Here is a 27,022-nt window from a genome sequence, read left to right on the forward strand (position 1 = left end):
AGTCATGGCTCTATGTAGTACTGTTCACCTCCCATAGTATGTTCTGGCCTTGGGGACTTTGAAGAGGCCCCTGGTGGCATGTCTTGTGGGGTATGCAAGGGTGAACAGTACGGTTCGGCATAATTATGATGTCCTTGTTTTGTCTTTGTTTTTAACCACCTCCTTTTTAACTGTCAGTATCATGCCAATATTTTGGGTCACCTATCACCTCATTTCTCCGCCCTGCTTTTTCTGTCCGACTACAAACACCTTTCCACCTGTAATTAAAAGGACTGGGTGTGGTTTTTACATACTCTACACTCTTATAAATACAGACTGAAAATACAGTTTATGTACAGTCCTTCAACCTCCAGTACCAGGTGAGGCTTGCTTTAATGTGTAAATGGATGGGTTCTTATGCAATTCTTGTTTATGACAAAAGTAACTTTGATATTTACAAGGATAAGAAAATACTGGATTTTAATTTGATATACTGATTATTTTTGGAAATATACTATTGATTTGTCCAACAGTGTGATTTCAGTGCCAACTCTTGTCTGAGAAAATGAGTGATCCAGGTAAGTGTTGAAGTTGTTCACTTCATTTACTGTATTATGTGCACTGAGGTTTTAAATTACTATGTAGTTTTACAACTCAACCCTGAAGTTGAGAATATATTGCATTGACATTGCATTTACGATTTCAAGGCGTGAGTAGACTAGTATGGCCTATACATGCTTTCTCGATGCTTACTGGGAAACAATGACAATGCATTCCTCTATTATTTGAATAACTTCAAAATATTCCATACTTTTTTTCCACAGCAAAGAAACCGGTAAGTCAAGTTAACTTACTTTTCAAATACAGAAAATGCCATCAGACTTGTGTGCTATGTGTGAGACATAATGTGTTGTTGTTCCAGGAGGACCCCACACCTGGGACTGATGACGTAAGATATCTGCATTATTTGTCTATCTCTGCTTCTTTACTTCAGTCAACTCAGTCTTAAAAATCTTTTCAAATCAAGCGAAGTAAAGAACAAAACTATTTTCTTGCTATATCTTAGATCCCAGTGTTGTCCTGGTGGATGTAAACAGAATACTGTCTGTTTCACAGGGCTCCGGAGGAGGGCAAAGGAGAGTTAGGAGGCTTACAAAATAATAGTTAATACACATGAATGTAATAACATTAATATTGCTTCGGAAACCCCCCCAAAAAATTAATTTGGATTTTCACATGTCAGGGTAATCGTTGAGACAATTGAAGGGAAAACATTTCCATTCATAAAGGAAAGGTTTTCCGAAACCAATAGGTGAGTCTAGTAATGTTATTTTTGTCATTTCTAGGGGAAGGGAAAAGGTGGAAAAGGGGGACACGGCCATGGGCATGCAAAAGCCTGCGAGCGTGGAGGTGACCATAAAGGAAAAGCAGGCGATCATGGAGGTGACCATAAAGGAAAAGCAGGCGATCATGGAGGTGACCATAAAGGAAAAGCAGGCGATCATGGAGGTGACCATAAAGGAAAAGAAGGTGACCATAAAGGAAAAGGAGGCGACCATGGAGGAAAAGGAGGAAAAGGAGGACATTAAAGATTTAATCATGAACCATTTGCATCTGTTTAATCACGGTAATTACGGAAAAAACACGTTGAGCGATTTCTTAAAGTTTACAAATCTCTAATAAAACCTACTTAAAAAACAGAGCCATATGTTTGTATAACTTCTTAATGCATAATAATCATGCAATACAATGAACATTTTACAAAATATAAACACAAATATTACTCCAAAATGTGTCATTTTTTGCCATCTAAACAAGTCACCATATGTCAGAGGCGTCGAGATACTATCAATCATACTACACCATTCCCGTGTAGCCCATACCAGACCAACATATCACACACTCAACGCCATTTGTATCATTTTACTCACATACAGAACATTAACCAACGGGGTAGTAATAAATCCGGAACAATGACCAGGTATGTCCCTGAGTCTTGGAAATATAATCCTGTTTCTTGTGGATATTTGTCTCCCCTTACACCACTCTGTTTAACCGTTGTTATCAATCATGTCCATGTGAACGTCCACTCAACATTCAGGAAAAAAATCCCGAATGTTTTCTTAACCAGGTACGTTTTCGTCCAACATTTTTTAAGCGAGTAAAGTAGGCTTACTTGACGGATAAAAACATGTCCAATAGGCCTGATGGAAAGCAAATGTCGGTAAATTTCCAAATGTCGAAAAAACAAAATATGCTACACAAGGTGTGATCTTTTTGTTTAGGAAAAATTACGGTGGAAACGCTTTTATGCGCAAATATTGATATAATAGCCATCATATCAAGTCACGACATGTTGCGTGGTCCTCCCACTACGACTCAAGAAGACACACATCTTATTAGGCTACCACAAACTAAACATATTAACTTCACAGGGTGGTGAAAGGTGATGATCTTGATGCTCCTTTCCAATAAATAAGGGTATTATTCTGGTGACATGATGATCGATTCTTGGCTGCCGTTTGACCAATTATTAAAATGATCTCGCTCTTTTGTTCATAATAATTTCATTATGTATTATGTATCTGCAAACTGTTGGCTAGACAGCACGTGCCAATACCAGAGTGAGCACATTCGCTATATAACGCACAAAAAAATCTGAGTTGAAAATGCGATGGAAACAATTTACTTGTATTTGACTGCAAAATATATTTTTTGTGCACTACGTCATCACGCACAGACTTTTATCAGCAGCAAATCAATTTGATGGAAACAGATCTGTGGTGGGAAAATACGTATATTTTATGTAAAGGGCTTTAAAAATATTCGCATAAAAATCTGTCGCCAATTGGATAGAAACATAACTAGTTTTCAACATAAAGTCCACAAAATAGCCGACTATTCCAGCCTGAATCGATAAATGATGGTCGTGTTCAACAGCTAATGCCGCTTTCAAAACAACTGGGAACTCGGAAATCTCAGACGTCCAACCTTAGGGTCATGACGTCAGTGAGCTTCAAGTCGGAAAGTCAGCTCTCTAGAAAGAGGCCAGAGTTCCCGAGTTGGATTACCGTTCAAACCGATTTTTCCCAGTCAGCGCTTGTTTTGTTGTTGTTGAGTTCCCAGTTAAAGGCACCGAAGTCGAGGATTTCCGATTTCCCAGTTGTCTCGAAACCACCATAAGGCAAGGCAATAATAATTGCGTGCTCCGTCTTCGACTTTGTCATCGATTGACACATTGCTATAGCGTATGTGGTTAGCTGATACTTAAAATACCTATCCACGCGTTGTAAGATTTGTCAGGCACAACGTCTAAGCATAGGAACGCAGCCACAGTAAAAGGGCCAATTTCCTCTCATTTAATGGTACTTGCAGTTGACTCTTACCACCAGAGGGATACACATCTAAAATGTGTTCAAAATATAATACTGTAATGAAACAGCAGGGAGCAGGTCTCGAACCCTCAACCTTCAAGCCCGAAGTCTGGCGCGCTATCGAGTGTGCCGCAAATCATGCTCCGTGGATGCAAGGTCCGATCACTTCTGACACCAATGTAATGAAACAGGCAGGGAGCAGGTCTCGAACCCTCGACCTTCATGCCCGAAGTCCGGCGCGCTATCGACTGTGCCGCAAAAGCATGCTCGGGCGGCAGAGTCGATTTCCGCGCTTATAAACCCAGGGTCGTTACAATACATTGGAGGTCTGTGCTACAGATATGTAAAATGCAGTTATGTATACAGCAATGGAATGTTTGTACACAGATAACATTTATATATTTTAATTCAGTTGAACAAAACATGACAAAAGTGTCTTGCACATGTCTATGTAAAAGTACAGTATAATAACCTGAATCACATTTTCAAGTGTCTCATTGCTATGGAAACAAGTCTTCCACAATCTGGGATGTTGCTTCACACAAACAATATGACAGAAAAAAAGAAAAAAAGCTGATCAAATATTATCCATCCATGATATCATAATATTTATAAAACATTCACAAATATCAAAGCTCATCACTAAGCTAAGGACCCTGGGACAAAACACCTCCCTCTGCAACTGGATCCTGGACTTCCTGACGGGCTGCCCCCAGGTGGTAAAGGTAGGTAACAACATATCTGCCACGCTGATCCTCAACACAGGGGCCCCTCCTGTACTCCCTGTTCACTCATGACTGCATTGCTAGGCACGACTCCAACACCATCAGTAAGTTTGCAGATGAAAACAGTTGTAGGCCTGATCACCAACAATGACGAGACAGCCTATAGGGAGGCGTTCAGAGACCTGGCCGTGTAGTGCCAGGACAACAACCTCTCCCTCAACGTGATCAAGACAAAGGAGATGATTGTGGACTACAGGAAAAAGAGGACCGAGCACGCCCCCATTCTCATCGACGGGGCTGTAGTGGAGCAGGTTGAGAGCTTCAAGTTCCTTGGTGTACACATCACCAACAAACTAACATGGTCCAAGCACACCAAGACAGTTGTGAAGAGGGTATGACAAAACCTATTCCTCCTCAGGAGAATGAAAAGACTTGGCAAGGTGTCCTCAGATCCCCAAAAGGTTTTACAGCTGCACCATCGAGAGCATCCTGACTGGTTGCGTCACTGCCTGGTATGGCAACTGCTCGCCTCCGACCACATGGCACTACAAAGGGTAGTGTGTATGGCCCAGTACACACTGCGGTTAGGGACTGCGGTTGAAAATTAGCCGGCTGGCTAAAACCGGCACTTTTACTGAAACGTTGATTAATGTGCACTGTCCCTGTAAAAATAAAATAAACTCAAACTCAAACATCACTGGGGCCAAGCTTCCTGCCATCCAGGAACTCTATACCAGGTGGTGTCAGAGGAAGGCCCTAAAAATTGTCAAAGATTCCAGCCACCCTAGTCATAGACTGTTCTGTCTGCTACCGCACGGTAAGCGGTACCAATTGTAGGTCCAAGAGGCTTCTAAACAGCTTCTACCCCCAAGCCATAAGGCTCCTGAACATCTAATCTAATGGCTACCCAGACTATTTGCAAAGGTCATGGTACTTCTGAATGAGAGTTGTTGGATCTTGGACTTTGCACCTGAATATTCAGCACACTCTTTCTTGGTTCAGTGTGGTAACTTAGTTCACTCGCAAATTGCATTTGAGTCAATGTGTTTGACAATAACCTTTAATACGATATCCTGCACTACTTTTCCTCCTTCCCTTCGATCGCAGGAGTGTCAAGGTTGGAACGATTATTGACTTGCTTTTCGCAAGTTACACTGTAAACTGCAATTGTTTGAACAGCAAAGTCAGTCTCTGGTTTGCTTGTTGATAAATTTGATATCATGACCTTATCAGCTCTCTTCCTCCACCTAATGCAGATGAGAGATGGAGAGAAACATCGCCTTCAATGCTTCCTTAAGTCTTGTTTCTGCCTCTTTTGGTCTACATAAATCAGCTTTTACATCACTTTGTATGGGGGGGGGGGGGGGGGTGTCTTTGTTGTTCTCCTAGGGTTTTCTAGTGTTACCGTCTTTGGAATCAGGTTTCTGAGGGTCCTCGGTGGTAAATTCCGGTGGAACCTCTTCAATGACTGTGTCCTGGCAGCCAGGCATAGAGTCTTCCTTGGTGCCATTGCTGTCCCCTGATCCCTTCTGTCACCAAGCCCAAGTCTTTCCCTTCCTCTTCATGTCAATGCTAGTCTTTGATTTACCAAGAGTCGTCGTCGAGGACCTGTCAGCTTTCTACTCTGACCGACTTTTCCCTGAGCGTGTCCAATCGAAGCCTCTTTGACAGACATGGTTGATATATTATCAGACCAGCTCTTCAGTTATTTATTTATCTTCCAGAGGAAGCTGGATGTGTCAAAACATTCCTCAGCTGTGACACCGGAGGACAAAATCCTTTATGACCTTCATAGGGCTGATATCCTGCCAGAATATAACACACACATTGAGAAATTATTAGAAAGTGTGAAGAATTGTGCAATCAATATAATTTTGCTGGTGCAAAGTAGTAAGAGTATTTTGAGACATACATATCAGATACAGTAGTTGAAAGGACACATACGATTCTCAAGTGAAACAAATGGCTTTGAGATTCCTTTTATCTGCAGAACCACAATATCCATCAATATTACAGTTCCTGACTTTCAAAATATTTCTTGTCTCAACTGACAGCTGGCATGAACGGGTCACAATTTTGAGACTAATTATGCCAATTAGATCATTTTTTACCCAACATTAGTTGTCCATTTTTACCCCATAACTCATCCACGACTCAATGAAATTTGAGGCTGTTATTAGTTTACATTTATTAGGCTAATAATGAAGAAACTATAGAAGGTAACAATCAGGTAAAGCCAAGTTGCATATCCTAATGAATTGCAATCAAATTGAATCTATGCAAATTAGAGTAAAGCAATTTAAAAATGCATGTTTTACTTACTGTTTGTAAAACTCTATAGCTCAATATTTTTGAATTCCTCAATGCCATGAGATACATGGTGGCACAATACCCGAAGATGTCTTGACAGCGCATGCTTATTTCCAACTCACAGTCCATGCATAAGTGTCCAAGGAGCCCTCTCATACCTCGGCAAATGGAGCAGCATCCTACCCCGTTTCCAAAGTGACGCATTAATTGACATGTAGCAGTGATATCGTTGCCCTGCCCACTATCACTACAACATAGTTGTGGTGGATTTCGGTTTAAAGTTATCACAAATTGTCCCCAGAACATAAATGATGCACCAAGACCCTCCCTTTGAGCTCTGATTGATTTCAGTCAGTCAGTGTATGGTAGATTATGAATCCCTGTGTTTATAATGAACTCAATAGCAGTGAAATAGAGGTCGTAGCGTTGTGAGTTAAGACTATAGTGGGGTTAGTTTTTCCTGCGAGTAGCATAATAAAACAGCCATGCTCCCTGGCTTTGATTCTGCATGTAGTTGTGCTGCTAGGCAGACGGCAGCCCCAGCAGGTGGTCCATGTCAGCCTCATATTAATCTGTAATGAATGGAGCTTCTCTGATTGCCAGTCACAGAACTAATGCAGACTGGAACCTCAAACCCACCCACCCACACATAGCATTTGGAAAGTATTCAGACCCCTTGACTTGTTCCACATTTTGTTACGTTACAGCCTTATCGGAAATGTATTACATTGATGGGGGGCGACAATCTACACACAATACACCATAATGACAAAGCAAAAAACGGAAAGATCACATTTACATAAGTATTCAGACTCTTTACTCAGTACTTTGTTGAAGCACCTTTGGCAGCGTTTACAGTCTTGAGTATGACGCTACAAGCTTGGCACACCTTTCCGCTAGGTGACCTAAACTGTGACATGCTTAACACCCCGGCCATCCTACGATCTAAGCTTGATGCCCTCAATCTCACACAAATTATCAATGAACCCACCAGGTACAAACCCGGTAAACACGGGCAACCTCATAGATATCATCCTAACCAACCTGCCCTCCAAATACACCTCTGCTGTTTTCAACCAAGATCTCAGCGATCACTGCCTCATTGCCTGCATCCGTAACAGGTCTCCGGTCAAATGACCACCCCTCATCACTGTCAAACGCTCCCTAAACACTTTAGCGAGGAAGGCTTTTCTAATCAACGTGGCCCGGGTATCCTGGAAGCATATTGACCTCATCCCGTCAGTAGAGGATGCCTGGTTATTCTTTAAAAGTGCCTTCCTCACCATCTTAAATAAGCATGCCCCAGTCAAAAAATGTAGAACCAGGAACAGATATGCTTGGTTCTCTCCAGACCTGACTGCCCTTGACCAGCACAAAAACATCCTGTGGCGTTCTGCATTAGCATCGAATAGCCCCCGTGATATGCAACTTTTCAGGGAAGTTAGGAAAGCTAAGGCTAGCTTTTTCAAGCAGAAATTTGCATCCTGTAGCACAAACTCAAAAAAGTTCTGGGACACTGTAAAGTCCATGGAGAATAAGAGCACCTCCTCCCAGATGCCCACTGCACTGAGGCTAGGAAACATTGTCACCACCAATAAATCCACTATAATTGAGAATTTCAAGAAGAATTTTTCTACGGCTGGCTATGCCTTCCACCTGGCTTACCTCCACCCCCCACAGCAACTCGCCAAAGCCTCCCCCACCCAAATCCAGATAGCTGATGTTCTGAAAGAGCTGCAAAATCTGGACCCCTACAAATCAGCCGGGCTAGACAATCTGGATCCTCTTTCTCAAATTATCTGCCGAAATTGTTGCAACCCCTATTACTTGCCTGTTCAACCTCTCTTTCGTATCGTCTGAGATTCCCATAGATTGGAAAGCTGCCGCGGTCATCCCCCTCTTCAAAGGGGGAGACATTCTAGACCCAAACTGCTACAGACCTATATCTATTCTACCCTGCCTTTCTAAAGTCTTCGAAAGCCAAGTTAACAAACAGATTACCGACCATTTCGAATCCCACCGTACATTCTCCGCTATGCAATCTGGTTTCAGAGCTGGTCATGGGTGCACCTCAGCCACGCTCAAGGTCCTAAATGATATCATAACCGCCATCGATAAGAGACATTACTGTGCAGCCGTATTCATCGACCTGGCTAAGGCTTTCGACTCTGTCAATCACAACATTCTTATTGGCAGACTCAACAGCCTTGGTTTCTCAAATGATTGCCTCGCCTGGTTGTTTATGTTCAGAGGTGATTATTAAAAACATACTCCGGTACTTTGGTGATTAAGTTTTTTTTAACCTCCCTCTTTGGGCTGTATGTCTCAAGGTGTAGTTCATAGATGAATGATCTAAGAGCAAAATTAATCTTTTAACTCAATTAGCCACGAAATCCCTAGTTTGAAAGCAACTTTTCTGGAAGCTGTGCCGTTTTCCGTACACGTGGGCCAGCACCCTAGCAATTCCAGTTCTAGCCAATTAGCTTCAGCCCCTCACATTTGAGCAACAGCTAGCAAGAGGCCTGCCCAGCATTATCAGATGAGTTTGCAGGGTGGGCCCAATGGCTCAGTGGACACGAGAGAGAGCAATGACATGGTGCACATATGTGACAGTACACATTTTTCAGGGACCACTTCTGTCTCGTGAGTGCTACTTTCAGAGCTACTGGCAAAAAAGTATACAAAAAGGTACCGGAGAATGTTTTTAAATTAATGTAAACAGGCAATTTCCCCCCATCTAGAATTAAATACAGAATAATATCAGAGGACAAACCGTTTCTTAATTAAGTTTCTTTAATTTACCCTTCAGTGACCATGGGCAGAGAAAATGTATTATTGACAGACGTCAACGACAGTGAAAAATACAGGACATTATTGACAAGGGAGGTAAGTGCTTCCAGTTACTACTCCATCACATTTCATTAGGCCTTGTTTTGGGGGCTGCAGACCACAGATCACCTCTGTTAATGGAAAGATAGAGCAACAGAGAAAAATAACAAGAATCATTACAGACATCAACCATATCTGTATGCTTGTATGGGTTGTTGCATCATTTGTATAGCTGTAATGTAGCGGATTCCTTACCGTTAAACAGGGTGGAGCCCCTCTTAGAAGAGTCCGTTGACCTGCTCAGTCTCAGGGTCTAGGTCAATGTCATAGAAACAGGGCCTTGTGGGCAGCCCTGGAATTGTGGGCATCTAGGATGGGGCCAAAAAAATTATAAACTGTACTAGTACTTTGTGTCCTCTGATCAAGAGATTGATTTGACACTTCATTGATTCAGTTGATTTTCTGCTGAGATCATGGATATTTTAAATACAGTTATTTTCCAGGCCAGTGCTTTCTTACCGTGCCAACCAGAGGGTAGAGGAACCCAGCACCCACACTGGCACGGATGTCTCTGATGGGCAGGACGAAACCTGTGGGCACGCCCTTCTTATCCGCCTCGTGGGACAGGGACAGGTGGGTCTTTGCCATGCAGATGGGCAGATTCCCAAAGCCCTGAACAAAACAAATATGGCGTTCATTGAAAGGAGAGTAAAACCTCAAATAGAAATGTGAACCCTCCAGACTGTTTTCTTGAACCGTCAAGGTAAAGGTTGAAAATGTGCTCCAGAAATCAATGAGTAGTGTGCTACAAACAAATAGGTTCTATACAAAGCATGTAAACAAAGAACCGTCTCCATTAAACGCCTTGGTCTCATAGCTATTGTACCTGTTTGGTATAGAGCGCCACCTTGTGCTGGGCATCTGGCAGCAGCTCTATGTCATCAGCCCCATAGATCTTCTGAGCAATGATCCGGATCTTATCCGCAATGGGCAGCTACAGGCGATTCAGACAGACAAAAATACACATACGTACAACATATGAGTACCATAGAACTGGTTCAGTTCATCTACACTGATTCTCCAACATGTTTAAATGTAATGCACGCATTTGCAACAGTACATGAGGAGAAAGATTAAGTTATACTATTCTGGGAAATCACTTGATGTATAAATACTATGACCAAAACAGTCATCTAGGTCTCAGAAGTGAATCAGTGATTTATGTCATCTACAGATATGACAAGACTGATGAGATGAATGGAAGAAAAATAATTGATTTCATCAATTGATTTCCTGAGCAGGATGAAATCAATGCATCCATGTCATATAGTGAAAAACAAGGTCTTTGACTGAGGCCGACGCTCGCTTTACCTCCACATCATAGAGGAACTTGAAGTCACTGGGGGCCTCAGAAGCCCTCCGCACAGCCTGTCCCAGGGCCACGGCACCAGCACCCCCTTCAGCCCAGTGAGAGCAGCGCACCGCATCAAAGGCACCCACTTCCTTGGCCAGGGTGCAGATCAGGTCCAGCTCTGATTCAGTGTCCGTCCTGCAGTCAGGGAGACACAGGTCAGAGGTCAAAACACAGGACAAAATAGTTTCAGATGCTCACCATGACTAGGACTTACTTGAAAGCGTTGACGGCCACCACCACTGGCACTCCAAAGTGCCTGGCATTCTCCACTTGTTTCCTCATGTTACTGCAGCCCTTCTCCAGCAGCTCAAGGTTCTACACAGAAAAACACAAAAGTGTTTTTTTATTTATTTATACAGCTATTATATAATATACTGCATACACTGTGGCTTTGTAGAGACACCCGAGAGCGAGTTAAGTGGAGCTATTCTCTACTCACATCAATGATCACATGTAGCCAGTAGGTATTGGGCAATGGTCCATGTAAAATCAAGGGAGCATGTGAACTGGACCTAATTGCACTGCATAATGGATGAGCCTGTGTAGTTCAGCTCAACTAATTGCATCAGATGATAATTGTGTCACAAGACAAAGAAAATACCACACACACACACACATGCTCTTGATGCCTTCTAATGAAGTCTTACGACTAGGGCGCTTACGGTGACCGTATTGCTGCCACATGATAATGGTCCATTCTAAATCAAAACAAATTTCACACAAGCTAAATAATATATGTAAAGACAAGATTAAATCAAGAATAGTGTGATGGGTGAAAATATTAGCCTATCACTTGTGAATGATGCCCATCTTAAGGAAAACAGCACATGCTTTTTTCTCTCCTACTTTTTCCAAATCATAGTCGCACACCTCATATAGCCTAGCCCATAGGCCTATGTTTTGGTAAGGTTTGTATCACAACTAAAGTGACCAAATAACTTCTTAAAATGAAGCACATTAATCCGCTTTACAACGGGTGTAGAGCCTAACTGGCATACATACGCAGCGCGTGAGTTTGAGAAGTTCATTTTCACCATAAAAATGCACCTTAATAATAAAAGCATTACATGCATAATCACATTTGTGGTCACTTTGGAGAATGGTGTTTTCCTGCTAATGGAACATTCCCGCTTATAGCCTATGTGCATTGCTGCACTTATGTGAAGAAATAACCAAATAGTTCAAAATTTTAAGCTAAACCTGCTCATCAATTGAGTCAGGCTCATTGCTTAAAAACAGGTTTTTTGATGCTAGTGGTTATATTACTTTGGGATCTATCACATCCCACAACTGCCCTAGAATATGTTTGGAATATTTATTTATCGCACAGAATAAGTCAACATTTGTACTATGAGGGATAGTAGATTGACATAGGCCAGTGCTTTTGCTGTTCTTTAGGCCTACTCATCTTGTTGACTGACGAAAAGTAAATATGGACAGTTCTTCAAATATCATCAATATGCACCTCGGAATTGGATAAGGACGTGCGCAGTTGCATCCCGGATGTGTCGGTCTTCACTTGTAGCCTGTGAGAAAGGCCTGATCATGTGACAGAGCCATGTGAGTGAGAGGTGCTTCGGCATGCAGCTGGGAGAAGGGAATTATTATATTCAGCCCAAGCGCACAACGGCCACAAAAGGCATGGATTTTTTTAGGGGGCATTACGGCCACACAAAGGGATGCAGCCGGAAAATTCAAGGCTTGTCAAATTGCTTGTCAAAATCAAGTGCTTGTCAAATTGTGAATGAGAGACATGAACAGCCTGCGCAAAAAAAAAAAATGGAAGTGTGAACAGCCTGCGCAAAAAAACAAAGCAGAGCTCACGCCATTCATGCAACTTCTTTCAAATCATTAGTCGCATCATGCAGCCTAAGAATGAATTAAAAATCTAAACATATAGCCCATAACTAAAGTTACAAATAACTCTAAATTAAGCATATAGGAGTACCTGTTTCTTTGTTAACCGCTCAACACAGAATTGCCGCATGTGCGCACTCCCTCAAATTGTTCGGAGAAAATATTTGATGTTTATGTTAATTAACGGTCAATTACTATGACCGGCTGACAATTTCATGACCGCCACAGCTCTACTTAAAACCAACTTGTGCAGAGGATGAGCAATATGCCATTAACAGAACATTATCATAAAAGGGAAGTGGAACATTTAGGATGGCTGCTCTTTCCCTGATGTGATGCGATGTAAAAGGGGTGGGGCTGAAGTGAGAGAGTGGGGGTGAGGCGCAGAGAAGTGTCTTACCTCTTCCACATATTCTTTGGGCAGGGCCATCCCAGCAGTAACCTGCATCAAAGGAGAAAGATCAGTCAAAAAGCTATCAAATTACTAACCTAGAACAAACAATAAGGGGCTGTATCCCTATTCCCTGTCCAAGGACATGAAACATACTAGTGTTTGTGGGGATGGAGCTAAAGCAGCAGAATGACAGGTCTTCCTGTGTGACCTCCAAGCAGGAAATGTAATTACATTCTCAGCAGTGCACCTGCATTGATTGAAGTGGGATAGGACATTCTATAGGAGAGAATATATACACTACCGTTCAAAAGTTTGGGGTCACTTAGAAATGTCCTTGTTTTTGAAAGAAAAGCAAATAACATCAAATTGATCAGAAATACAGTGTAGACATTGTTAATGTTGCAAATGACTATTGTAGCTGGAAATTGCAGATTTTTTATGGAATATCTACATAGGCATACAGAGGCCCATTATCAGCAACCATCACTCCTGTGTTCCAATGGCACGTTGTGTTAGCTAATCCAAGTTTTATAATTTTAGAAGGCTAATTGATCATTAGAAAACCCTTTTGCAATGATGTTAGCACAGCTGAAAACTGTTGTTCTGATTAAAGAAGCAATAAAACTGGCCTTCTTTAGACTAGTTGATTATCTGTGGCATCAGCATTTGTGGGTTTGATTACAGGCTCAAAATGGCCAGAAACAAGGACCTTTCTTCTGAAACTCATCAGTCCATTTTTGTTCTGAGAAATTAAGGCTATTCCATGCGAGGAATTGTCAAGAAACTGAATATCTCATACAACGGTGTACTACTCCCTTCACAGAACAGCGCAAACTGGCTCTAACCAGAATAAAAAGAGGAGTGGGAGGCCCGGTGCACAACTGAGCAAGAGGACAAGTACATTAGAGTGTCTAGTTTGAGAAACGGACGCCTCACAAGTCCTCAACTGGCAGCTTCATTGAATAGTACCCGCAAAACACCAGTCTCAACGTCAACAGTGAAGAGGCGACTCCGGGATGCTGGCCTTCTATGCAAAATGGAATATTTCCAGCTACAATAGTAATCTACACTGCATTTCTGATCAATTTGATGTTATTTTTAAAAAAAGTGTGCTTTTCTTTAAAAAAACAAGGACATTTAAGTGACCCCAAAATTTTGAACGGTATATATGACATTAATGTGAACATTCTCTAGGTTGATCTGATGATTATAATTGACGACACTGAGCAACAGCTACTCTTCTTTTGAGGGGGCAAAAGCTGCCCTTTAAATAGTTTTTTCTGAAAGCTGCCCATTGGCACCACCATTAGAACAAGGGTAGAAAGATTTCAAAGACCCCCAGTAAACTGTGCAGTCACTCACCGTTGGCCCACCTCCATGCATCTTCAGGGCTCGGACGGTGGCCACCAGCACCACTACGTGAGGCCGCAGGCCGGAGTAGCGGCATTTGATGTTGAAGAATTTCTCCATGCCGATGTCAGCGCCGAACCCAGCCTCAGTCACTGTCCCACGAGAGAAACAACCAACACTCACATTACAAGAGGTGTTCATAGTTTTGTTTCTTGCCAAGGGAGAGGCTGTGTGTTTCAGCTCCACTTACCCACAAATCCCTCTGGGCCGACCAGCTTCAGGGCTATCTTATCAGCCAGGATGGAGGAGTTGCCGTGTGCGATGTTGGCGAAAGGTCCGGCGTGGACGAAAACGGGGGTTCCCTGTAGAGAAACTCCTCTCAATTATCTAGCAGCAGAACACACACTCAGCCAGTGGCAATGTCACCACTCTGACTCACAGAAGTCAAGTCTACCACATCAAACACCATAGACTCAGAATCACATATCTGCAGTCATCAAACTTAGATAAGCAAGTTCAAGGCTTTGGAATATCTGTTGATTTGATACAAATAGATTAGCTACTTTGTACCCAATCCTGCCTCAGAACTTCTCAAAGAGAAACAGGGAATTAGTAACTAAACTAAAAACAGCCACAAGCACACGCTATCCGTCTTCTCCAGACTGTGTCATCACTGCTCCGTGAGAACATAGGAAGCTTCACATCCATACTACCCTAACCAATTAAAGAATCTGAAACCCATTTTCCCACATGGCTTTGCTTCCCTCTCCTCTCCTCCAGTTGCCAGGCCAGTAGAGTTCCACCCTGAGGAACTCCCTCCCTTCCCTATCCCGCCCACCTCCAGAGTCTGCATCAGGTTGGGCTTGATGGCATCCCTCATCAGCACAGTCAGGGCTCCACTCACACCCTGCACAGAGGGAACAACGAAATGGTGAGAATCTTTTAAGGCCAGAATTAACAAGCACTCATCTCAAACCTCAAATGTTTATGTGTTGGTTGACAGTGTGAGAGGGAGACTACGGCCACTTACCAGGTCCTCTGTGGTGATGGGCTGCCCACTGCGGCTGGTTGCCACCACCATCTTGGCCAGGCGCTGGCGCATGTCCTTCAGGCTGCTGGTGAGAGCCAGCACGGCCATGATCTCACTGGCCACCGTGATGCTGAACTGAGCCTGGGGGAGGAGGACAGAACAAGAGTCAACAGCTCAGTATCAGTGGGTGACTAACTAATGGAAGAAAAGCATGTGTACTGTGAACTTTTACATACCTCCCTAGTGTGTCCCTTCTCAGTCGGCGATTGGCCAATGGTGATCTTCCTCAGGAAACGATCATTGGTGTCTAACACTGAAATGACACAAAGACCCATTAAAACACTGTTCTACATCTCAACACTGACATGTCATAGTGTAGCAGGGCTCTCCAACCCGGTTTCTGGAGAGCTACCCTCCTGTACGTTTTCACTCCAACCCCAGTTGTAACTAACCTGGTTCAGCTTGTCAACCAGCTAACCATTACAATCAGGTGTGCTAGATTAGGGTTGGAGTGAAAACCTACAGGACTGTAGCTCTCCAGGAGCAGGGTTGGAGAGCCCTGTAGTATAGTATACATTATACACAACAGTCAGGCCACTCAGGGTACATATCCAGTACAGTCTTCAGTACCTCTGTGCCAGGTGATGGAGTCAGGGTCCATGTCTAGTCGGGCAAAGCGGGTTATCTCCTCCTCGGTCAGAGTGGTGGGGTCAGTCTTCTCAATACCCAGTCTCTACAGGGATCACATACAGAGACAATAGTAGAGAAATTCCTTCCCTAAGACAGTCAAGATAATAATGGCATTGTCATCCACGGATACAATTGAGTTTGTACCTTTAGTCTGTTTATCTGGATGGGGGAGAATGTCCTCTGACCTCCACTAAGAGGGACCAGACGGTTATATAAAGCCTGTGGGAGAGGGAATGAGTGAGAAAGATAAGAAATGGACCGACACACACAATCAAACATGGAATACCACCTTGTGCAGTGCAATCTTTCTCAAGAACAGATGTCAGCAACCGAGAGGGTTCACCTTGTCTGTTTGGGTGGCTTCATGGAACAGACGGGCATCTATGGCGGCCGCCACCAGGTTGTTGGCAGCTGTGATGGCGTGGATATCTCCAGTGAGGTGGAGGTTGAACTGAAATCAGAATTAAACCATATGGTGAAATAGAGCTTTATACCGAAACCCCTTCCTGAATGATCAATGTCTGGAACAGAATGGAAATCATTCAGTGCTGTACCTCCTCCATGGGAATTACTTGAGAATATCCACCTCCAGCAGCACCTCCTGTAGATAGAACATTCCAGGCATTTAGCATTGATAACAACTGAGCATTGGTAAAGCCTTACATTTTCACACAAAAGGCATCCAACCAGTCGGTAAAAGGCAGCATCACTCAGTGCTCACCTTTAATTCCGAAGGTGGGGCCTTGGGAGGGCTGGCGGACACAGGCGAAGACGTTGAGCTTCATGTGAGCCCCCAGAGCCTGGACCAGTCCTATAGTGGTGGTGCTCTTTCCCTCTCCCAGTGGGGTGGGAGTGATTCTAGAGGTACACACAACATTAACACTGGTGTGAAACATTTCTGAGAGCATTATAGATAATCAATCTTGATAAATGAAAAGTTCTGTACGAGGCCACTGTAGCGAAAAGGAGCACATTTTCCATGTTACATCTACAACACAACAAAAACAAACGTTTATTGTACAGAGCATACCCAGTGACCACTACGTATTTCCCATCAGGCTGTGCCCGCAGGCGATTGATGATGTCCAGCTGCACCTTTGCCTTGGTCTTCCCATAGAGCTCCACCTCGTCCGACAGCAGCCCCACCTCCGTGGCCAGTCGGTCGATGGGCTTGGGCACGCAGGAACGCGAGATCACAATGTCACTGAGGGCCACAGTCAGGTCACACATTTATTCAGCAGTAACAGCAGACAGGAAATGTCATGCAAGTCTCTAGAGGACCAAATTTAGGGCTTTCAAACATGAGGTAGAGAACCAAAATTAGACTAGAGCCCCTACTTTAGTGGAAGGTTGAATTATTCAGCAACATTACTGAGGAGTATTAAAAGTACGAAAAATGACTAAACGACTAGGAAATAAAGTGATTCCACATCAGAGGGAAAGGTATGCAGAGGATGAGGGGACAAACCTTGGCACAGGCTTCTGCAGGATGAGCTTGGTGTAGGTGATGCTCCACTTGCCTGGCTGGTGAGACTCCAGGAAGCGCTTGGCACTTAGCACTGTGTTCTGGAGATGAAGAGAAACAACAAACCACACAGCCAATGAAAAGCTCAGTTTACACATTTAGATTGTATTTATTATGGATCCCAATTAGCTGCTGGCTTCTTCCTGGGGTCCAGTTATATACATTACACAGAAGAATTTACAACACATTAAGTGTGTGCCCTCAGGCCACTACTTTACAACACCAAATCCATGTGTACGTGTGAGTATAGTGCGCATGTGTGTATAGATTGGAATTTGTACCGAACTCAAAAGACAATTCGCTTCTATGGTTATGCCTTATAGACAAAAGCCATTCATTCTCACTGAATGTGCTCTGTGCAACTGTGGATTGCACAGTGCCATAGAAGTGAATAAAACATTGCTTTCCATTCATTTATGTAGTTAGAATTCCATTACCTCAGAGGATTCCCAGAATGAAACAAATGAGTGTCTGAAATAACACCTTATCTACTACAAAATTCTCCACATTCAGTTTAACGTAGGCTGTCTTTGCCATGATGTCATGCTGCGTAAACAGGTGAGTGAATGGCATTGATGAGGTCACAGGACAGGCTCCATCACAAATAAATACCACTTTTCCCCTGAAATGTGAATTTCTCACAGGATGAATTTTGGAGGTGGTGTGGTTTGTGTGATTACTAGTAGGGATGCCACTGCCTTTGTGGTGGAGGTGGTCTGGTTTGTGTGATTACTAGTAGGGATGCCTCTGCCTTTGTGGTGGAGGTGGTGTGGTTTGTGTGATTACTAGTAGGGATGCCACTGCCTTTGTGGTGGATCGGTAAGCTACACTCACGTGATGAGTAACCTTGCCTAAGATCTGAGGACTCGATTTCCTAAGCCTTAGCTTGGTGGGCTAACTTATAAGGTATACAGACAACCGCCGTGTTCAACACCCAGTTGTTCCCAACTACCTGCATGAGCATGGCCACAGTCATGGGCCCCACTCCCCCTGGTACTGGAGTGATGAAGCCGGCCTGCTCCTTAACAGAGGAGTAGTGCACATCCCCCACCACACGCTTCCCACTGGGTCGCGTCTCATCTGAGGAGCACAGAGAGGAACCATGCCGTCAACACAAGCACCCCTAAATGTTACCTACAATGCCCCTAAATGTTACCCATAAAGAGAAGTACCAGCTCCATGGAGAACCGATGATTCACTCCATGTTCAGCTGACATTTATTCTCAAAAAAAAAAGAAAAAAAGAGTACTTGTCAAAATGGAATCCAATGGAGGGGACCGTACTAACCTGGGATGTGATTAATGCCGCAGTCGATGACCACCGCTCCCTTCTTCACCCAATCCCCCTTAACCATCTCTGCTTTCCCAATCCCAACCACCAAGATGTCTGCTCTGCCCACCTGGAAAGAGACGGGACTGGATGGATCTCCTCACTATACTAGTTTGTTTCGTGGCACAAGTCTGTGAGTCTAATAAACAGTAGTGCTCCGGTATGTGGGATCTGTGACATGTCATCTACCTGTATACATCATCAGGACGAGATGCCTGTAGTACATGTTTATATGAATAGGAATGGCCTGTATATATGGTTGAGAGTGTTTATGTTCTGAGTGAGCGTGTGACTTGTCCTGAGCTTGGGTTACCTCAGCAGCGAGGTCAGCAGTCTTTGAGTGGCAGGTTGTCACGGTAGCGTGGTTCCACAGCAGTAGGTCATGCATGGGCGCCCCCACAATCTTACTGCGGCCAATCACCACAGCTCTCTTACCGGCCACAGAAACACCTGCACAGAAGCACTGCAGTGTCAATCATTAAATTGAGCACTTCTACATATTAAGTAATTCAGCTCATTAGCATTGGCTCATAACTAGTTTCTCTGCTGTACCCACCAGTCTGTCTGATGAGCTCCATGCAGCCGTTAGGAGTACAGGGGATGAAACAGTCACCCAAGTCCCCCCGGGACAGCTTCCCAGCATTTATACTGGTCAGACTAGGAACACACACAGAGTACACTCATTATGAGCATCCGCCATCCGGTTTCTAACCAATAAGAGTTAGTCATACTTTCACGTACTATATACACACACACAACTCCTTCTGATGGTACATTGCATTTCCTAGAATGCCTTCTTTCGTTTCCCCTTTCCAACATTGTCTCCCTAACAAGCTATGCATGATTAAAACCCTCAGAAAAAAATCTGTAATCTTTTGAGATGATGATATAGATCAATGTCCTCATCATTAGTACACTGGTTATAATTCAGGCCCTGTCTTTTTAACAGGCCCATCTAAGCACAGTAGAGAAGCTCCTTTACTGGTCTCTCAGTAAGTCCAGAGAACAATCTGAATCAATAGAGTCAATTAGAGGAGCAAGAGATTAATGGAGCTTCCTAAACACCAAGACAAAAGGCCTGCATCCTCCAAACACACAGCCTGCATCCGCATCACTGTCCAATAAACACAAGATAATCATGGCTTACACTATACAAATAGAACACTTCCAGAATGGCAAAATGGTTTCACTAACCACGTTTCCATCTAGTTTATGCGAGTAAAGTCATACCAAATTTGAAAAAAGGAATTAGAACAGCTGTGATGGAAACAGGAAGTTTCGTTACAATTTTATAAATGCAGACAATTCATTTGTTCGTTCGACATGGTGGGATCTTTTTGTGTCTGTAAAAATAATTATGCGAGAAATGGCAGTGGAAATTCCATTATGCGCAAATATTGATATAAAAACAATCATATCGCAGTAAACTTGGAGTTAAGGGACGGTATGGTGTGTGGTCCTCCCACTACGACTTGGGAAACCATGCAATTCATTAGGCTACAGATTAAATAAATTCTGATGAACTTCACAGGGTGGTGAAAGTGCAGTGATCTTGATGCTCCTTTCCAATAAATATCGAGGGTCTGATTGTGGTTAAATGATGATCGATGCTTGACTGTCGTTTGACAAATAAAAATATTCCTGCTCTTATCCATAATAATCTCATTATGTAGACTAGCCTACCTGCACTGTATCTGCAAATTGTTGGCTAGAGCACATGTTCCAAGACCAGAGTATGTACATTTGCTATTTAACGCAACAGTTTCAGACAAAACTATATCGGTAGAGTTGAAAAAGCAATGGAAACACAATGAACTTTAGATTTTTATTCGGTACAAAACACTAAGTTGCACTGATTCGTATCTGCAACAAGTCAGTTTGGTGGAAACACCACCGGTGGGAAAACGTGCATATTTACTTTATGCAGATTTTAGAATATTCACATGAAAATGTGTAAATTGGTCAAACAAAACACATCTCAGGTCTCACCCATCCACATCCTTCTCTGGGGCCACAACATTGGTCACCTTCTCAGTATCTATTTTGTGGATGGAGTCCAGAGGCAGCTGAACGATGAGGCCATGGATAGCAGAGTTCCCATTCACCTCCATAATGCTGTGCAGCACCTACAGGGTGACGGGGTGTGAAAAAGAGAGTGGGAGGGAGGGAAAGAAAGCTATAGAGAGAGAATGACAGACAGAGTGCCAGAAAGAGGCCTGCAGAGACCACCAGGCAGAAACGCTATGCAAGCTGTGAAGTTAACTCCCTTAGGATCCCTCCTCACCTCATCCTCTGTGGCAGTCTTGGGGAGCCTCAGGTGTGTGGCATTAATTCCAATCTACAGTAGGCACAAGAAAAACTGAGTTTAAAGGGATACTATCTACTTCCCCAGCGTCAGATGAATTTGTCGATACCATTTTTATGTCTCTGCATCCAGTACGAAGGAAGTTAGAGGTAGTTTCACGAGCCAATGCTAACTACCATAAGCTCAATGACTCGAAGTCAATGGTATCTGGGAAAGTAGATAAAGGTCCATTGCCAAAATCCTGAAGTATCCGTTTAAGAACTGAACAGAGAACAATTTGGTATATGTATGAAACAGGAACGATCACATCAGGCATTCTGTTATTTACCTCAGCTGCTGCCTTCAGCTTCATGCTGATGTAGAGGTTTGAATCATCTCTGTCCCCCACCTGAAAAGCGCACAGCAAAATTGAGAAAATCTGTAGTCTTTGTTTGCTCCAATAATGCTTTTACAAACTCGTCAATAACCAATGTTAGACCATTAATACATTATGTTTCATATTTTAGCTAGCGCCATATAACAGACAAAGTATACGAATGGAATTAGCCCCTCCACTCTGAGCTAGTGGTTCTGAATCTGACTGAGGAAAGATATGACCCAAGGCTAAATTCTGTATCTATTTTAGCATGGAGCACAAATTAGTGACTCTCAAAATTATACAAAACCCTACCCATTGACCATTTAAGGAAACAGGCCATGGGGAAAATACTCTACATGGGATGAATCAGAATCAAGATTTGAACTAGAGCCCTTACAGCATACTCTTGCACTTACCTGTAACACAACCAGACCTGGTCGAAAATTAGGGTCCTGCGTCTTCATCTGCGCCACATCCTTCTTCAGCCTCTCCCTTACCTGCCTGTGGACACAAAAGGAGCTGCGGTCATTCTCACAGAGAGAAAGCAGGGGGACAGTTATTCAGGGTTAGAACCTGGTTTGTCCTACAGGGATGTGGTGTGCCCAGAGACCTCTGAAGCCATGGACCTCCACCCTTCAACTGTCCACATGGCACCTTGGAGCATCCAAGAGGTGAGGTGCAGCATGACTACCAGCTGAGAGACAACTACAGGGGTATGGAAGAGAGCACCCCCAGGAATGCAATGCTGGGAAGGAGCCCTAATGGCACGTAGGGACAGACCACAGGCAATCTTGGGTGTAGTTGGCCATTTTGGCGTGGGAGAGACCGCAATGTACTACGCAACAACTTTAGAACTCCTTGCTAGGGGGCTAGATTGTTACAGGGCAATTCCAAGGTAACAGAACTACACTGAGACTGATTTTCACTTTAAAATATATGCCAAACAAAAAAAGATTGAAATCAAAGTTTAACAAACCATACAAATATTCACAATGACTACTTTGAACAATTTACACAGTAAAGAAATACTGGAAAAACTGTGCAGATGTACAGTATGGTAACAGAACTCAGGTCAAACCTCCCTCAGTTTTATTTTGTTACCAAACGTTGTATCTGCACAGTTCTTCCTGTAAATGTGTTTTTGTACAATGTTCTGTGGAAATTGTTCAAAGTAGTCCTTGTGCATAGAGTTCTATGGTTTGTTAAACTTTGAAATCAATGGTTTTTGTTTGTTATACATTTAAAGTGAAAAATCGGAGTCTCAGCCTAATTCCGTTACCATGGAATTGCCCTACACTAAGTGATGTCCATGGAAATCCTTCGGCCCACCCAAATGAGGCCATCTGGAAGGGGCATCTCAGCAGCACAGCATCTTAAGCATTTTCTTGCAACTAAACAGTTACATGAGTGAGTTAAGAGGGATTTTAAGGTCATCAGCAACTTCTCATGGTCTGGATGCAGACCGCCACAGTAAGACCTCTTGATTCAGTCATAGATGTAACTGAAAACCACAGTGCACAGAGTTGGATGAACAGATACCCAAGCAAAATGTGTGAGATAAGGGCAAAGCTTACTCAACCTCTCATTTTAGTCATTTAGCAGACGCTCTTATCCAGAGCGACTTACAGTAGTGAATGCATACATTTCATTTCATGCATTTTTTAATTTTTTAACTGGCCCCCGTGGGATTCAAACCCACAACTCTGGCGTTGCACACACCATGCTGGCGTTGCAAACACCATGCTCTACCAACTGAGCCACAGGGAAGACTATCATAGTCCACAACATATTGGTGTGAGGTAATACATACATTTTTCTGTGTTTAAAACACCCTCTGGTCTTCAACAAGATCAAATAATGATGTCTTGGAAGGTAATTTAATTGACAGAGACTGAGCAATACAAAATATACAAAAAGACTAACAAAAGTGCTTAAACTCACTCATGATTGCAAGATTGACTTGCTTGCAGACAGGTTGAAAGTTTGTTTCTTCAACTACTATTGAGAAATCATTGATTTTGTTTGCACATTCTGCACACAATTGAGAATGCCCAATAATCAAGGTAGGCCCTACAGACACATTTCAACATCAGCTACTGCTCAGAACAATATGGGCATTTTTAAAGAAAGTTTCTCTAGACCTTTGACCCTGAGAACAACAGCGTTCAATATAAAATAAGGAGTGTCACATGTCAATGCATCATGTGAATACTATTGCCTACAGAGACAAACTGATGTATGTCTGTGATTAACACTTTTTATAAGTATTTTTCCACCATGGAGCCAGTAATGTTAACACCAGTTTGTATCCACCATTTTAATGAGCATTTGTTTATAGCCTAATAGTTAGGTTATTACTGTGAAACATTACTATAAAATAACTTATACTGTGCTAGGCTCAACTTGTTTTATAACCAAACTGTTACAAAGCACAGGCTAACTATATAGGATCCTATGCTTTCTCTCTCACTCATTGATACAAAAGGCTGACATAATTCAAGCAACTAACAATTTGCTGAACCAGTCAGTCACCAACCCTAAAGTCTCAGACCCTGACAATACTCCAGGTTCTCTAGAAATGTTGCAGATAACAGTGGTGGCAACACTAGTCTATATTGTATCAGTACAAGGGAGTTATCTAATCCTTTATTGGTCAACACTGGCCATCAAACAAGTGTTGTACTCTGATCAAGGCCACAGTGTAGTAGTTCCTTTGCAGCTACTCTGCAACCGCCTAGTCCACATATTACAACAGTACTGCTTTAATGTTACCTCTGAAATTATTTAGGTAATGAACAGCACAACTGAACTGATTAAAGAAAAGGATGTAAGTTGAAGAATGTGGTTTTCGGTCATTCAGCTTGAAATAGACCTAATTGACTAATGGGTAGGATGAGTTACACAGTTAGGAGGGCACTGGCAGTCGAGCCTTGTGACAAGCATGAGTTGCTGAATAAAAGTCCCTTCAGATATCAAAAGTCAGGTTGCCATCTAAAATACTCTTGATAAAACTACATAGTCAGTCAGATGAGTATCAAGTGGAACTGGACTTAGAACTGTTCAAAACTGAACTGGGTCCGGTTTCCCAAAAGCATCTTAAGGCTAAATTTGTTAGAACCATAGGATCTTATGATGAATTTAGCCTTACGATACCTTTGGGAATTTAGCCTTATGATACCTTTGGGAAACCGGGCCCTGTTCAAAACACTGCTGGGAAACAATTATGGCAAAGATGAGAAACTTTGCTGTTACTTGTTCTATGTTTTCTGGACATTACAAATTAATCTACCAGAAGAATCAATTGAAATCAAATGTAGGTAAGTCTTGGATTACATACAAATTAATAAAGCATATCACTGTTGTTCAATCTATCCATCCACTGGAGGTCAATATTCACATGAATAAAATAATTGGTCAAAGGCCACATTCCATCACATAATAATGTATCAAGGTAGGAATAATGTAGCAACCATAAAATGTAGGGCTAAGCGGTAGGTATACCATATACCAGTATTGATGCACGGAATGGTTTGGGTTTTTACTTCTAGAAAAGTTTTTGAATGTGATACGTTGTGCGTAACGTCCATTTTTATAGTTTAATTCGCTAATTTAGTCGTCGCTCTTCGTTCTCTTTCTCTCGCCATGCCACTTTCCACAGACCTAGCCCCGCCCCCTGTCACTCAAGGAGCGCAATAGTCGTTCCTCGACCACAAGAGACACTTGCTTTCAGTCTGTATGGTCAATGCATCACATACAATTGTGTTGATGACAACAATGCTGTTTTCACTTTGCTTCTCACTATACATGAAGTAGCTAACAGAAAACATTCAATGTAGCCAAAGATTATAGGGTCCCCTAGGAATCACTTATCAACCTTTTGGTTCCTACCCTGTCACAATAACTACTCCCTGGCATTTTCAGTCATTGTAATGTCAAATGCCATATTCAAAGTGCTCAGTATAATATTCTTACTTTAGAATAATCATTCAATTTCCATGATTCCAACAGTTCACCCAAGTGTTTTGCCCTAAATCACAAGTCAAATTGCAACATTTGTTTAAAAATAAATCCTAGGTTGTTTGCTCATATTGTGCAGCCCTACGTGGCAGTGTGCAAATGATCCCAAAAGAGTGCAGGAAATGTAGAAATCAATGACAATGCTGAAAGTTATTTTTAGTTGTTTGAATTGATCAGTAAAAAACAATCAGAATGGAAAAATACCCATTGAAATCCATCAGAATGTGTGTGTTGCCATCCTAAGGTCACCTACTACTGTTAAAGCAAATGTAGAACTTTTATTATTCAAAAACAACAATACCATCCATCTTTTTTATTTTTATACAGTGACATGATATTTTGGCCATATCACCCACCCCTAATAAAAATAGAATATAACATTCTAGTTCGTGGTACCAACTTTGCCCAGAATGTTTTCATAATATTCCAGTGAAGCTGCAAAAATTACTGCAATATTGTTTCCATCTATTTTACCTGAGACTTACCCTGCATTCATAACCAAGTGGGAAGGTGGTATTTACCACATAGAACTGGAAAATTCCACTTGAACACCTCCAACTGGTAATTACTAGTGGGAAACTAATCTATCAAAAATGGATAACATAATTTTCAGCAGTTAAATGGAACAAAACATTATTTATAAAAAACAATCTAATATAACGGGGTTTACAAGAATGCTGGCTGTACTTCAAGTTTATGGTTGACAGCTTGTTGGCCATTAGCCAATCAACGTTTTTCAACTAGTTCAAAGCACGTGAATGCATCCAACTAGCATTTACAACATCCTAACTGGTCATTCCACTTTTCCACTTGGTTATGAACGCAGCATAAAAGGACGACTTCCAACTAGTAATTACCAGTTGGAGGGGCGTTCACGTCGACATCACCAAAATGGATACTGTTGTATTTAGAACTTCATGAGAATGAGAGATAGCGTTCTTGTGTTTTTTTCGAATCTGATCCAATATTGTTTGATGTTTGCAATATATTGGGATGAGATTCTGCAGAACATCCTGAGAATAGAATGAGGTTGCCAGACCATGCTTGATGCACGTGGCTGTTAACGATTCAAACACTGACCCAATGTCTGAAAGACATTCTATTTCTATGGACTGCAACAGAAGGTTAGATATGTGACAAAACCTACCTGCTTCGATGTTCCTATAGATAACGTTAGTTTACACAAAATCAACATGGTGCTTTGTTATATCTGTACCATAAATGTGTGCTAGCGAGCAAATTTACAAAAACGTCCAACAGATTGGTTAAAAAATTTACACTTACGCTGAAACTTCTTTTCCACTAATGATTTGGGCTGACATCGTTGGGCTAAACCAGCTGGTCCCCTAAACACAGTTAGCTAGTTATCTTCTTTCCTCTGAGTGTGGATTCTGATTACTTGTGGCGGTAGAGCTAGTGTTGTAAATTATATACCGTGCCAGAGTAGCTCAAATCAATATGGCTTGTAAAAAAATCGTCAATATGGCCATAAAAACTTCTGACTATATTAGCACACGTGACTAAAGACGTAGCTAG

General features: G+C 42.4%; 2 protein-coding genes across 3 annotated transcripts; one reads left to right on the top strand and one right to left on the bottom strand.

Annotated features, from left to right (window-relative positions):
* Positions 1 to 271: 271 nt before the first annotated feature.
* On the top strand, positions 272 to 1,681 carry LOC115172680 (TATA-binding protein-associated factor 2N). 2 transcript variants are annotated; one of them, XM_029730363.1, is made up of 6 exons: positions 272 to 359; positions 513 to 557; positions 804 to 814; positions 902 to 928; positions 1,326 to 1,455; positions 1,489 to 1,681. In XM_029730363.1, exons 2-6 carry the CDS (start codon positions 545 to 547, stop codon positions 1,566 to 1,568), a joined length of 261 nt encoding a protein of 86 aa, XP_029586223.1. In that variant the 5' UTR covers positions 272 to 359; positions 513 to 544; the 3' UTR covers positions 1,569 to 1,681. The 2 variants fall into 2 exon arrangements, with proteins under 2 accessions (XP_029586223.1, XP_029586222.1); XM_029730362.1 differs by having other exon boundaries at positions 276 to 359; positions 1,326 to 1,681.
* Positions 1,682 to 9,163: 7,482 nt separating this feature from the next.
* On the bottom strand, positions 9,164 to 26,996 carry mthfd1b (methylenetetrahydrofolate dehydrogenase (NADP+ dependent) 1b). Its single transcript, XM_029730364.1, has 28 exons — positions 26,771 to 26,996; positions 21,886 to 21,970; positions 21,440 to 21,499; positions 21,091 to 21,144; positions 20,796 to 20,932; positions 19,363 to 19,463; positions 19,120 to 19,256; positions 18,765 to 18,876; positions 18,430 to 18,557; positions 17,421 to 17,518; positions 16,983 to 17,156; positions 16,674 to 16,810; positions 16,507 to 16,553; positions 16,296 to 16,403; positions 16,097 to 16,171; positions 15,893 to 15,995; positions 15,499 to 15,575; positions 15,263 to 15,403; positions 15,071 to 15,139; positions 14,483 to 14,594; positions 14,245 to 14,384; positions 12,889 to 12,930; positions 10,846 to 10,946; positions 10,589 to 10,766; positions 10,104 to 10,211; positions 9,737 to 9,889; positions 9,473 to 9,585; positions 9,164 to 9,348 (listed from the first exon to the last, which is right to left on the bottom strand). Exons 1-27 carry the CDS (start codon positions 26,806 to 26,808, stop codon positions 9,496 to 9,498), a joined length of 2,805 nt encoding a protein of 934 aa, XP_029586224.1. The 5' UTR covers positions 26,809 to 26,996; the 3' UTR covers positions 9,164 to 9,348; positions 9,473 to 9,495.
* Positions 26,997 to 27,022: the final 26 nt, after the last annotated feature.

The sequence above is a fragment of the Salmo trutta genome, chromosome 33, assembly GCF_901001165.1.
Source record: "Salmo trutta chromosome 33, fSalTru1.1, whole genome shotgun sequence".
Classification (NCBI taxonomy): Eukaryota; Metazoa; Chordata; class Actinopteri; order Salmoniformes; family Salmonidae; genus Salmo; species Salmo trutta.

What these genes read in the sequence shown, in the direction of transcription:
- LOC115172680 (XM_029730362.1), top strand. An exon ending in CCACACCTGGGACTGATGAC is followed by an intron (nt 929 to 1,325) that starts GTAAGATATCTG and finishes TGTCATTTCTAG; the next exon opens with GGGAAGGGAAAAGGTGGAAA.
- mthfd1b (XM_029730364.1), bottom strand. Translation starts at nt 26,808, where the DNA reads ATGTCAGCCCAAATCATTAGTGGAAAAGAAGTTTCAGC. An exon ending in AGTGGAAAAGAAGTTTCAGC is followed by an intron (nt 21,971 to 26,770) that starts GTAAGTGTAAAT and finishes TTGTGTCCACAG; the next exon opens with GCAGGTAAGGGAGAGGCTGA. An exon ending in AGTTCCTCTATGATGTGGAG is followed by an intron (nt 10,212 to 10,588) that starts GTAAAGCGAGCG and finishes AATCGCCTGTAG; the next exon opens with CTGCCCATTGCGGATAAGAT.